Source organism: Lagopus leucura, unplaced genomic scaffold, assembly GCF_019238085.1.
Source record: "Lagopus leucura isolate 7727_CA_CO unplaced genomic scaffold, USGS_WTPT01 Super-Scaffold_741, whole genome shotgun sequence".
Lineage (NCBI taxonomy): Eukaryota > Metazoa > Chordata > Aves > Galliformes > Phasianidae > Lagopus > Lagopus leucura.
In genome coordinates this window covers 4,820,023-4,834,522 of record NW_024962256.1, presented here as the reverse complement: position 1 = coordinate 4,834,522, position 14,500 = coordinate 4,820,023, and the positions used below count along the sequence as shown (strand labels likewise).

Below are 14,500 nucleotides of genomic sequence, written 5' to 3'. Positions count from 1 at the left end.
CAGTGCCTGACTTTGCCAAGGCCATATTGCAGAAACTGTTTGGCCTGAGTTACTGTAACATGTTATTTGCAGAGGGAGAAGGCAGCAAGCTCGCAGCATAGGGACCAGAACAAAAATTCTGGCATAATCTCTGCTAAAATATATTTTTCTCTTTAACCCAGGCGTCCATTTCCACCAGGTGATCGAGTTACCTTTAATGGAAGGGACTGTCTCTGTCAGCTGTGTGCTCAGCCAATGTCCTCCAGCCCTAAAGAACTGTCTGCCTCAAGCAGTAAGTACGCCGTCTTCTTTGTGAATCCTCTTGCATTTTTGGGCTCATCAGCATTTGATCGAAACTAGCTTGATTCAGTCTTTTAGGTTTTTGATGCACATATATATATTCTTGTCCTCCTTTTAGAACTCTGGGCTGCCTCTGATAATCATCTTTTTTTTTCTTCTTCACTTTTTTAATTTTTGATTCTCAGGAATTGTCTGGTTTGACAGCTCAGAGGAGACATTTACTCATTTCAGTATGAACAAATGACTTTTACCCAGAAATTGGATGTTCTGAAGGGCTCATTTTCTTTTATAGGCACTGGAAAAGTATTTTCTTGATGAAATCAGAGGTTTCAGAGTTGATAGATTCCAGTTTTCCCGTGTATAGTTACTCAGGTGTAAGTATTAAAAAGAGAACAATGTTATAGGAAGTTAATTTTCTTCTACTCTTTATCACTTCAACAATTTAATGAAGTCTAAGAGTTTATTTAAATTATTTCTTTAAGGGAGTATCACCAGGTTTGCCTTTGACAGATTGATACTGAAATGAATTTGTGATCAGAAACCATTCATTTTCAAGAACAGTTCTCAAGAAATCACTCAAAAAAACCAACAAACAACCTAGAAAAGAGCGAGAAAGCAAGTTAAGCATAAAACTTGAAATCCTAGGACTGCAAAGTGCAATGTAAAGGCATAATTGGGTGATGTTTGTGCTTAGTGGATGAGTCAAGTGCATCTCAGGTTTTCTAATTTGACTGAAAAAGCGTAATCAGACACTTAGAAAGATGGAAAATGAAATCTGATTTTTTGATCCTGTGCCTTTCTGTCTGATAAGTTATTGCATTCTAGCTGTCAGCTTGGAGATGAAAATGCATGGGTCTAATTGGTTAGAAAGAATTCAGGAATCTGTGGAAAGCCCTAGAAGATACAGTGCAAGGTTCTCATCGTTTTGTTTTGGAGACCCCTGCTCTAAGCAAATGAAATTTGGATCAGCATGTGTTTGTAAGTAAAGAAATACTAATGAAGTGTCCTCCTAGCAGTGTGCTCAGTGATATACCAGCTGCTACTGTCGCACCAAAAGTTGACACAGATACTGAGAAACCTTTCTTGCTGACACCGAAGAGTAAATTTTAATTAGTCTGAAGTGTTCCAAATCACTTTCACTACTCCTGAGTGAAACCCTTCAATCTTTTCTGATGCTTTGCCCTTTGAATGGATGTTATGTGTTGCTCAGCTGTTTTGTTTTGTTTTCATAAGTCCTTTTAGAAGAGAATCTCATTCATACCGAGCATCCATTTTCTGTCCTATATCGCTGTCAGTTTTCCCTGATTGCTTTCAAGTAGATTACTGGAGGCAGCTTTCCTCAAAACAAGGAAAATTGAAGGTGAAGAAATCCAACAAACTGAATGTATATCAAGTTTGGCTGGTTTGTGTGATGTAGAAGGAAACTGGAATACCTACATTAGTGTTGGCATGCAGTTTTCTCATGTCTCTTACTTCACACAAATTAAAGGCTTGTTGATAGCTTTTCTTGGGTGCTTTCAAGGAAAACCAAATGCTTCTCAATACAGGGCTTTAACGTCTTGAATATCACGAATGTGAATACTGTTACAGTCTGATAGTTCCCACCCATAAAAATCAGAAGGAAAAATATTGAATAAATAATTTCCCTTTTTTTTTTTTGCTTGGGTTGGTGGTACTTCTTTATCATACACACACACACACACATATGCATGTATGATAATATATATATTATCATATATGTATGATATATATGTATATAAATATATATATATATATAAAATATAAAAATATGTATTTCATTCCCATATGTATTTCATTCCACATATATGTTACCTGGAATAATTGTAGCATTTCAGTGACTTCTTTTTTAATCCTCATTTTATAAGACAGTCTTTTTTGGTGCACAGATGCTATAAATCAGAAGTTAGTCATCCACTTTCCTTAGACACTGCTAGATATATCCAGTGGAGTTTTCATTGAAGTTGGCAGGAAATTTAAGGCCAGATGCAGGGGACAAATGCCTGGTATTTAAAAATCAAATTGTAGAAAAGAGAGAATGTTGAAACTGATTTTGAAAGACTAGAAGTGTGATGTTATGGCTTGGACAGTTGAGGATTTTCAAGATTCTGTCAAAGACAAGAGGTTATTTTTCTTTGGGTCCTAGTAAGGAAGTAATGTAAATAATGTATCTGGTTAGATAGTATTTGTGTTTTAAACAGTATCTGAGTATTTATACATCATAATAATTGGTTTGTATTGTCTTAAGCTCCTTCTGCTTTCCTTTGTATTATGGCCACATGCTTACATGCATGTATTTCTTATGGTCAGAGTGAGAAGAGCCAGAGCCAAATTGAAACATGTAATTATTATTACTTATTTACTCAGAGGCAAGTAGGTTGGCCGTGTTACCAGCTCGTCATAGAATCATAGAATGATTTGGGTTGGAAAAGACCTTTAAGATCATCTGGTTTCCAACCCCCTCCTGTAGGCACAGACGCCTCCCACTGGACCAGGCTGCTCACAGCCCCTTGCAGACAGGGCTTCAATGCTTCCCGAGAGGGGGCATCCACAACCTCTCTGGGCAGCCTGTGCCAGTGGCTCCCCAGGTTATCTCTGATGCTTCTCTGTGAAGTCTTTTCATCAGTGAATTCTCACTAGTTAAGCAGGTAAGTGAATTGATGTAGGCATTTGAGAATAAAAATGCCTAGTTTAGGTGGACATTGGTTGTCAGAAAGTGCAATGCTGGCTTGAGTTTCACCTTGAATGCACAAGAGGTGTAGTGCAGTGTCCAGCTCAGAGCAGAGCTGTCCTTGTGCTCAGGGTGGGTGGTGCCAGCAGCCTGTGCTGTCGCAACCTGAGCTGGCAGTCGGCTGGGATCAGTTCTGAAATTCAGAGGAGGCAATGTGTCTTTAAGCACAGTTTAGGAGATTGCCCTTTTCCTTGAACACAGATTTTTCCCTTAGGCATTTCACTTCAGAATTTCCACAATAAAAGCACATCACTAATGAGAATATTACATTATTTCCTGCCTCGGATTGAGCCGTTTCTGTGTTGGCTCCTTGTCTGGTTGCTGGTAAGGCCAGATCATTTTAGTAATGCAATTAGAAATGTGCATTTCAAGGAGGATTTCCAGGTGGATAGGAAAAACTCGCTGTCCAAAAAAAGACTGAAGCAGTACAATCACCCAGCAAGTTTTCATATGAAAAATGCATCATCTTTTAAAATCACAGCATCCTTTTCTTAGTGAAATAGATGCTTGTGCGCTACACTTGCTGAGATGTGCAGTGATACCATCTGGACAGAGGCACAGGGAAGATAGCTCGGTTCTTTCTTTTCTAGTCTCTGCTGTGAGTTAAGAGCATTACAGTACAGACACAACATGGACCAGAGTTTCCAAAATGGCCAGTCTTGCATGTGCATGAATAATATTTGGTGCAGCTGTTCCCCAACTGGACGGCTTTCACGTGGAGCTTTCACAATGCTGTTCTGTATATTTGTCCCTGTCTGTTTTGCACATTATGTTCTGATTCAAAGAACGTAAATTCTCTGGGCCAAATGCTTTCATGCCTATCTATACAGAGTCTAACAGAGATCCTGACTCACAACTGGGGATCTTAGCTCTATTGTGATATAAATAATAAGCTTAACGCTTAATGAACTTGTGGGAAAAAGATATCGGTGTTAATTATTCAGTAGCCTTATCTCTTCAAACAAGATACAGTAAATCTCCCAATAAATAGCTGAAACTTCCAGCAAGCCTTGTGGTAAAGCTGAAGTAGAACAGAGCTGGCATGCTTTATCTGTTGAAGAAGGCAGTCAGGAATCATCTGACTGGAAATCATCTTTTGCCTCACTGCCCTAAAAGTGGAGAAAAGAGCCTGTTTTAGAAACAGCAGTGCATCAGAATGGAGAAGAAGCAAATTTGCATTGTGCCCTTCTCTTCAAGACTCTTAATGTCCTTTTATACCCTGGACATATTTGTCCTTCGGGTCTGTAGGGAAGACACGCAAACTGAAAGGGAAGACTTGGCTACTTGCAGTCAAGCTATCTGCAATGATTTTTGGCGTTAAAAGATATTAAGCAACATCTAACACATGATTTTGAGCTCATTCTTTGGAAACATCTACAACTTCACACTGTGTTAAAGCTGCATAATATGTATAGGTATTGTCTGAATAGATGGCCCTAAGTGAAAGACTCTGAGCCCAGTTTTGCCTCAAGGATGCACGTTTGTAGCAGCCATATGCTTCAGTGGGTGCACTGGGGCACTTAGAGAAGGGTCAATAATGTTGGGTTTGAATGTGCTTTAACTGGGTTTCAAATGGAGTTTAAAATCTTGTATAAAATTTTGATTCTGGAGGGACAAGTATATTGTGTATGTGCTATAGGACACAGAATTATAGAATGGTTTGAGTTGGAAGGGACCTTTTAAGATCATCTAGTGCCAACCCCCTGCTATAGGCAGGGACACCTCCCTCTAGACCAGGCTGCTCACAGCCCCATCCAGCCTGGCCTTCAATGCCTCCAGGGAGGAGGCATCCACAACTTTGTTGGGCAACCTGCTCAGTGTTTCTCCACCCTCACAGTACAGTGTTTCTTCCTTATATCTAGTCTAAATCTAACCTCTTCCAGTTTAAAGCCATTTCCCCTTGTTAAAAATTCCTGGTTAAGAAACTGGGGATTCAGCTGAGGATATATGGGATTTGACAAGGAGTTACTCTGTTCCTCTTCAATTTATTTATCATTGAATCAAAACACTGCAGACATAATTGTGGATTGATTTCAAACACTGTGATTTAAATCACTGATTTTAATCATGGCTTAACTAAGAACCCAGGAAACTTTGATTAAAATAATTGATTGGAAGCTTGTTTAAAGTTTATATATTTAATTATTTTCCTAAATAAAAAGTTAACTGCTAAGCACGAGGACACTCCATATCTTTAAACATTTGCTTAAACTAATACAACTCTGTATAAGGTAATCAAATCCTTTAACATCTGTTTTTACATAATGACTGTTTTTGCTCATGGTTTATGTCCAGATCTATTGAATGGAAATTGACCTTCAGTTGCAAAGCATAAAAATAGTACTGTGGATTTTTTTTTATTTCAGGAGCAACGGAAGTTAGATTCATATTGAATGTAAATACATTAAAATACATTTTGATTTTTGAACTTCTGACTTGTCAAGGGTATGTGAATTTTAAAACTATTTACTTTGGATAACTGTGTACCTGGGGATTCTAGAAGTGGCAGACATCATCACACCTGAGTTTGTTCATAGATATGAAAATGAGAGCAATTTTCATCTCTGTCTTTTCAAATTCTATTTGGGTTCTTAATTTTGATTGAATTTAAAGTGTAAAATTTTGATTTTGAATAAAATCCTGGATATTAAAATATTGGTATCAAATCCCCCCTATTTTAATCCAATAGCATTTACCAGAGAAATGCTGTTCAAAAGATAATTCCAAAGAGCAGTGGAAGAATTGCTCAGTAAATGGCTGTTGCATGAGGATGCATTACTAGGTCGGAAAGTACAACTATAGGAGGAAATCCCCAGGCATGAAACTAATTTGGGAATTGTCACGTTCAGAAAGCATAGGTAGTAAATCAGGAATCTGAGGTCACTGATTGTTGTTGTTTAGAGCTTAGTTTGCCATGGGTTACCAGGGCATAAAAACCTTTCTAAAAGTTTCCATATTGGTGATTGTTCTGTTGGATTTACTTGTTTTCCAAGAGGAACAATGGAATATTACTCAAAATAGTCTGCAAATAAAGAATCACAGCATGTTTTATCTGTGGGCTGGGCTTAAAACAGTGAAGTTCATTTGCAAACCGTGCAATTCACTTGGCATACTGTGCGTTGGAATTGTGAATTTGAATTCAGCTGGCATCACCTGAATACTGAATACGTGGTGAAGAAAATAACAGGTTAAGATCAGTCTCAGTCTCCAGATGTACATCTGTCTGGGGTTTATCACCAGAGTGGTTTTTACAAATGGGACACTGGGGCTGATAAGCTTTAAAAAAAAAAAAAAAGAAAAAAAAAGAAAGAAAGAAAAAAAGAAAAAAAGAAAGAAAGAAAAACTTGTTACCAGTCTTTTATGGGCCAACCTCGTCTTTTATCTAGTTTGTAGCATGGCTGTCTCTTCTTCCTATTTCCATCACTTTGATTCGCTGTTCAGGGATCTGTGAGAAAGACTAGGTTGAAGAAGTGGCTGATGCTGAGGATGATGTTATGGGGAAAGGCCAACATGGTGGTACACTGCTTGCAGGGATAGTTTTCAAGAGTAAAAGGGTAAAAGGCCAATTGGGTTGGCTTCCATTGGGAAGGAGGTGTAACAAGAAGAGGAAAGAAGGGCAATACAGACTTCTGGTGTAGAAGGCTAACACAAATGCTTACATCAGTAAAGTAGGTGAGAATAAAGACTCCATTAATGTAACAATGTCATATTAGCAGAATGAAGTTGAGGGCAAGCATTCATTCTTCCAAATCACTTTAAATTACATACAACAATGAAAATGCTCTTTACAGTAAGGATGCATCCAAGATAACCACACAGTGTTCTTCGTATAAATGATTTTAGTTTATATTTCCACTTATGTTAGACAGTTTCTTAAACAGGCAAGTTAGTCGCTCATGGTTAGCAAGGACTTGTGTTGCAAGCAAATAATGCCATTCTATGCCGTTGTGATTTCTTTCCATATTTAATCAAATAAAGGCATTGTATTTTCTTTAAGTATTTGCTTTGAAAATATCATTTTTCCCCACTTGCCATTTATAATAAACAGTCAAAATTATATTCCACTTCCCATGGGAAATTCAGTTCCTTCCATTGTATGAGCCCAGCCTCTTATTGTTAGGTTATTCAGGAGTACAAGGCTGTTGGAATGGTTTTGTTTTGCCTTCAGCGAAAGAGCAGCAGCACATTTTGTCCTGACAAACATTGCCCATCCTTACATTGGCAAAGAGGAAGGATCTGGCAGCAGATTTCACTGCACAATGTACATGGATCTAAATCCTGGATGTAAAATTCCCAATATTGTGTGGCTTCCTCTGATTTCCTGACCTCAGCAGTGGCCCAGCAATCAAATGATTATGATTTAAACTTTGTAAGTGTTTAACATACTGTAAACAAAGTAGACAAAGTGAGTTTTTATTTTTAGCTTTGACAGAAATATGTTGATGAGCAAGAAAGCCTGTGTGATATCAGTAATAGTGTTTATTTTTAAAAGGATTTTAAAAAACATTACCTGATCTGTGGTTAAAAGATAACTGAGAAAAACTTATCGATGATCTTCCTGTGATTTCTTGACTTTCCCTCTTTTCACCTCCAAGTCACTGTACATCGTAGCTTGATTTGTAGGTCCAGCTACGTCTGACCACATATTTGTGTGCAAGCTCAATGAAATCTTGTTGTTTCTCTTTAAAGAAAAATAAATGGTAGAATCCTGCTGATGCTGTCTTCATACAGCTGGTATGTTTGTACTTTATAGGAGAGGGAACAATAACGAAGACTATTACTCCTGTGACTCACAGGGATTATGGCAGTTTCAGACTTCAGTGAGACAGGTGCTACCAATGACCGTCAGGATTGAAAAGGACTTTCTGGTGATTTAATTATACATCATTAAGGAAGGCTGCATAACCCTGCACAGAACAAAGCTGGTATGCTCATGTAACCTCATCCTGCACATATCTTTGCATGATGATGTTCATTAGGACAAGAGCACTTAGGGATGACTTCCCTCTTGTAAGTTACACGGAGTGAGTAGAGAATGTGTGATAAAGGTAGAATTGCTAGTAAATGTTCAAGGAATGTCAGTGGGAGTGGTCAGGGTGCTATGCAGTATGCTTAGGGTTAATGCAGCTCGGTCGGCTTCGAGCCTACTGCCTGTGCCACGATCCAGCAGAGCAGAGCTCTCTGCTATTGGCTGAGGGCAGGGGAGGGAGGCAGAGGAGAAAATCCACCGCTTAATTTAGGCAGTGACGAATGGGTTGCTGTGCAGGATGTTTCACTCCTGCATGCCTGGGGTGATGCAGATGCTAAAAAGGGAAATGCGTTTTCTCATTGCATCTTCACAAGCAAGGTGTTGTGGATGGCAGCTCATCCTGGCTTGCATCTTCTAATGAGGCTGCCTAAGGTGGCTGCAGGGTGGAGTTCTTAATCATACATAATATTAGTGTCATGCTGCTTTCCCTTGTCCTGTCCCCCCACTTTTCCCTGCTTTTGGGATGGCTGACTCCACGTTCAGCTACAGCTCTTTTGTCTTTCTTGTCATTTGCTGTTGTATCTGGACACGTAAAACAGCTCAGAAGGGTGTCATATTTGATTCTAGAGCAGAAGTAGCTTAAATATGTGAGGGCATTTCCTCAGATTGAACAGGCCTAGTCAGAGTACAGGAAAGGCACAACAAGTTGTTCACTATCTGGCAGAAAGCTGTTCAGGAGGTTTTTGCTTTGCTGAAAAATGATGCTGTCAGCTAATGCTCATATGAGAGAGGGTAAATTCATCTTTTCTGCACAATATCTGAGCAAGAGGGCATTGCCTGTGGAGGTTACAAGGGAGGGAGTTGCAGCTGTTGGTGCCGCAGGCATCCACTGCACGTATCAACATATGTGTTACTTCACATTTCTTAGGAGAATTAGTGCTGTGGACTGTCCGATCTTAAATATTCCTTCAGCTGAAACAGAATTCCACATATTGCTTTTGTGGTATGCTTTTCTTTATATCCAAAATACTCACTCATGCATTTTAAGCAGTACCTTGCACTTCCCCTCTCCTCTGCACTAAGTTGGCCCAGCTGGATGGGTAGCCGTGTAGTGAACGGCAGCAGTGAACAATGTGGGCTATATGACTGAAAAAGAGCTGAGCAGAGCTTGGGGCTACAGGGGCACAGTCTGTTCAACCCAGGTGGGAAGCCGGAGACAGAACCATGCTGGAAACCATTGAACAAAATTTTGAGGGAGGGTTTTCAGATTTTTGTGTACAGGTTTGGCCTGACATATGGTTGTGGAACCTCACGGTTGTCTTACCTCACGGCCCTTTTGTTTGAGACATAAGCTGGTTATAGGCTAATGCAGGTTGTGCCTAGTGTGATACTGAGACCCTGCCTGATGACATTCAGCCAAAGGCTTTAATATGCTTCATGCAAGCCCAGGGTCATAAATGGCTCTTATTTGTAGAATTTGGATTAATAAATGGGCTTTTCTTTGCCCAACCCTGCTTTATTTGCTCTCTATTTTGGGAGATAATAATTACTAGCTTCTCACCCACATACTGTTCTGCGAGAATTAAAATCAGGTTTACTTAAAAGTCATTTCAGCCTAATAAGACTGCACAGTTTGCTTGCTTTGATTTTAGGCATTCGTTATGTCAGCAACTGGAAATAATGATATTCACTTACTCTTTCTGGGTTCCTTAAAGTGTTTTGCAAAAGTAAGTAAATGTCATTATTGCTATTAAATAGTAAAAACATACAGTCAGCCCCTGGTATCACACATGGATGTAGGAGCTGTCAGTTGGGAAACACCACCTCTGGCTTTCAAGAAGCAAATAAACAGGCCGACATAGTTCGTGGATCTCTCTGTCCTCCATGTTACTGCTATTTCTACCAGTAAAGATTGATAACGGGCTGGGTAGGCCTGCTGTAGGGCAGTTCTTATATTCTGACCACGTCAGAAATATAGTGAAACAAAGAGCTTTGAAAATCTATTCCTTGGTTCCATATCTGTGAAATTTCAGCTTTGCAAAGCTTTTTTGGATAAAGCTGAAAAAAAGCATGGAAAATACAGCAGATTTTTGGAGGGATTATTATACCAGGAATGTATCACAGTTTGGCAAGAGCGTAGGTCAGGAATGTGGAAGCTGGCACAGCAGGGAAAATCAGTTGTGCTAGGAAGCTGAGAAACTGGCTGTTTAAAGCTGCAATTCAGCACCCACTGAGATTAGGGGGAGTTCTTATTTATTGACACAGTTTATAGATAAATGGCACGTTTTCAAGCTGGAAGGAACCCCAAGAAGTAATGTTGTATCCTCCCCAAATCATAGCAAGATTAGTGTACCAAGGGCATGCAGACAGATGTTTACTTGGCTTCCCTCTCAGCCTTGTGCTATAAACTTCAGAGCCTTTCTTGCTGACCTGTTCTAGTCTGTGCTGTCGATATGTAGTAGCACAAAGCATTGAGCTGGCATGTAAGAGCAGAGGGATCCATTCTATGCTGTCAGTACTTGTCATTGCATGGTTTCAATTTGTAACATTTGTCCTCTAGAGCAAAACCCTGGGATTAGACCACTTCTGATTGCTTTTCAAGTTCAAGTCATGTCATTGGTCCCTGATTTGCTCTTTGTTACAAGATATCATGGTGCTTGAGCCCTTATTCTTCAAGGATTTGAGGAGATGAACAATACTGATAGACAATGGACAAATAGCAACCTGGTTAGCAGGAATGCCCATCATACACTTAGGGCTCATTATCCAGCAAACAAAAGCGAGGCTCTCAGTGTCAAAAGGAGTGGTTCCTCTTCCTGTCAGTCGTGATAATAAGCTTAGACTCACCCTTTTGCAAGGTGTGGTGTTACCTGGGCTGTAAAATCACGAGGAGATGGTGTCCAGGCTGTACCTGTTCAGTCAGCTGGAACTGGTCTTGGCTTGTGGCTATCTGTTGGTGTTTCAGGCGTGGGGAGAGAATGTTACATTCATGAAAGGGACATTGATTTTGAGATAATAAAATACAAGAAAAGCTTTGTTCCAGGCTGTCTCCTCTGTGGCTACCAAACATGTCTCAGTTGATGGGCATTCCCTTTCTGCTTCACTGCTCTTGCAGGCCTTCCCTCCATCCCCTGCAGCCAGACACAGAAGTTCTAGCACAGTGCCTGCAATTCAGTGCTGCTTCCCTCATCAGTCTCTTCAGATCTGACCAGGAGATCTCTGAGTATCTTATATCTGAATGGAGAGGAATGGGAGCTCGGGGCTGAAGCAGCTTTGTGATGTGACGTGAGAGATAGTGGCATCCTCAGGGATGGAGGGCATTTGCTGGCTCTGGGCTTCAGGTTTACTGTCTGCCTTCAAGTTGTCTTCCTGAATCACAGAGAAAACTGAGCTATGACTGCCAGGTCCCTGAGTGAGAGTCCTCGTGCCTATTAAAGACTATGAGAGCTGCTGTTTTCCACACCTGCTGGTGGATCACAATATGCCCTGTCATACAGCATTTAGTGCGGTCATACTGCTGTCACCATCACCTCAGTCCCTTGCTAAAAAAACCACTCTGCCTGTTCCCTGGCCGGGATGTGACACCACCACTCACTGTCGGGACGGACGCGTGGGCTTTGCTGCCACCCAACGGGGAGTGCAGGGCTCCCTTCCCAGCACCGCTGAAGCAGTGTGGATCTGAAAAAAACTGATTCCTCTAGAAGGTGTTTTTCTAAGTGGTGCTTTATGTAGCTGCTTCCTAGCAAAATCTGAGGTTTGTACTGATCTTGCCTGGCAGTCATTGAAACACAGCATGAAAAAGAGAAGAGAGACTTTCTGTCCTGTGCTGACTGTCTGTACTGAAAAAGACTACAAGACCTGGGATTCTCTGAGGAGAGGAAGATGTTTGTGTAGCCATGGAATCTTCCTCTTTGCTTCCCAACTGTAGCAATTGCTGTGTGGTTAATGAAGATCAATGAACCAGATAACTGACAACAAATGCAATTGTTTGTTTATTTGCAGATTGTGCTGGCTGTGGAAGAGACATAAAAAATGGACAAGCATTGCTAGCTCTTGATAAGCAGTGGCACCTGGGGTGCTTTAAGTGCAAGGCCTGTGGGAAGGTCCTGACTGGGGAATACATCAGCAAGTAAGTAGCCTCTGCATCGCTCCTGCACTCCTGGCATGAGTTCTTGTTGCCGGAGGGAGAGAGGTTCCAGCAAAGTTCACCCTTCAGAATCCAATTCTGATTAACTTTTCATATGCACCAAAATCTTTGCTCTCAATTGGAGCTAAGCTGGAAAGAGAAAGTATACTGGAAAGGAACAGCTGGAAGGTGGTGATACTCTGTATTTAACACCAGTAGGGAAGGGAGTGTATCTCCACATTGCCATAAGGGGTTGAGGGAACTCCTACATGTGTTTTCTGTGTTAGCTGGATACAGCTTTGTTCTATTTTACTTTTCAACTTTGATGTTGAGGAAAAAGGTAGGAACCTGCCCACTGTTTTCTTTTGCTTGGAAGAGAGTAAATATGATGATGTGATTGACCTGCACTGTTTCTCAACACAAATAAGCAGCTGCTTACTCTTTGCATACTACCAGATTTCTTTGCTAAATGGTTTCCACTCATCCCCATAGGCAGAGTTCCACAGATGTCTCTGGAATTGTACCACCTATAGCTTTAGTTTGGAACAGGTTGTCCAGAGAGGTTGTGGATGCCCCATCCCTGGAGGCATTTAAGGCCAGACTGGATGTGGCTCTGAGCAGCCTGGTCTGGTGGTTGGCGACTCTGCCCATGACAGAGGGGATTGAAACTAGGTGATCAATGTGGTTCTTTTCAACCTAGGCCATTCTATGATTTAGAAAGACTGTTGTTAAGATGAAATTTACTTCGGTGGTTTGTGCTTTGTCTTTCTGAGGTGGAAACTTAAGGGATAGTTATAAATCAATGGTGAGAATATAATTTTTTTTTTCTTCTTTCTTTTGCTACAACATACATCTTTGGAAATCTCTCCTATTTGGCTATTGCAATTTGTAAGAATGCCAATGAAGACAAGGCAAGAAACTAAGTCATGCTGTAACCTGTTTATTAAAAGTGGTTTATACTTTGTGGTTTTTCTTTTTTCAGAGATGGTGCTCCTTATTGTGAAAAGGACTATCAGGTTCTTTTTGGAGTCAAGTGTGAAGCATGTCACCAATTCATTACTGGGAAAGTACTAGAGGTAAGTGCTTTGTAAACTGGAGTTTAAGATTTTGGCCACATCCCATTATGTCTTCACACAACTGCAAAGAATGCAAAAACTTCTCCTAGGAAAGTTTTACTGCTGATTTTAGAGTAAAGGTACTCACTTTCAGAAATATTTTTATATATCTTTTGTTGACTTTCAGTTGGAGACATCAGTGTTCTCTTTGCATCTGGCCAAATCACTTTAGAGCTGTATATCTTACGTTGTCACTACTGTCTCCCATGGCTGTGACTAGTCCTTGTGAGATGGAATCCTTGAACTATGCACAGATCCCTTCGTGTCATCACAAAAATATTTAATGAACAAAAATGCAGGGGTCTTTCCTTGTGCTATTATCATTGAGATGAGAGAAGCAAAACTGCTGCCTCTTTTCCACACAGGATAGCATATTCAGTGGAAAGAACCTGACCTTCAGGCTTACGTCTGGAGCTGGGCTTGTATAGCTTAGTTGCTACTTTAGTGATGTTTAATACTCAGCCCTCCTTCCCTGGGGTAAAAATTAACCCCACATGCACATAAACACAATTCCCTTTACATAATAAAGTAAGTTGAAGAAATGTGAGAAGCAGGAAGAACTTCAGTTACAGGTGTATTTTTTTGAAGAAGAAACTGGATTTATTTATTAGGGAATAACGAAAAATAGTGATAGAGTTACTGAAATAAAAGCAGCTGTAATTTGCTCTTGAGGGTGTATTGCACGTTCTTGTCTTTGTCTACTAGAAGTGTAAGACTGTATCAGCCCTCATCAAAAAAGTTTCAGTTTTGTTGTGCAGTGGTAACAGCTTGACTTTCTAGGAGGTTTAGAATATTAAGCAGGCTGGCTGCCCCCAAATGAAACACTGAGAGCTGTCCCCAAATGAAACAGTTGAGAGCGTGCCCAGTGCAGCTGTCACTGCTTCAACTGAGAGGGAATAGAGTTTTTCAGTTAGCCATGCTCTCAGTCTGCTTCCTTTGCAACATGCACCTAATTCTTTTAGACTCACACAGATAAGTAATGAGAACAGTCTGAGCTTTCCCTCGAGTAGAAAGGCCATGTCTCTGGTTTTTATCTGGAGGTCTACTACCATCTGCTTATCTATTCCCATCTACTGATGAGTTTTTCAGTTTAGTATTATGAATTGGTGACAGTGTAGTTGGAGTGGGAGGCACTGCTGGAGAGAAGTAATTAGATTTGTGAGACTGGGAAGCATAAAATAATTCTAAAATAACTTCAGATGCTATTCCTGCTGTTATTGTATTACTCGGAACTTATCCAATCTGTTGCTCAAAGCAGTGCT

At 40.4% G+C, this 14,500-nt stretch overlaps 1 protein-coding gene across 21 annotated transcripts in view; it reads left to right on the top strand.

Moving 5' to 3' along the window:
* ABLIM1 (actin binding LIM protein 1) overlaps positions 1-14,500 on the top strand; it is a 169,258-nt gene that overhangs the window by 94,158 nt on the left and 60,600 nt on the right. For all 21 annotated transcript variants that reach the window (XM_042863831.1, XM_042863829.1, XM_042863825.1 and 18 more), the window contains exons 4-6: positions 162-271; positions 12,000-12,126; positions 13,106-13,199. In XM_042863831.1, coding sequence (XP_042719765.1) covers positions 162-271; positions 12,000-12,126; positions 13,106-13,199 — 331 coding nt within the window. The remainder of the gene's footprint in view (positions 1-161; positions 272-11,999; positions 12,127-13,105; positions 13,200-14,500) is intronic.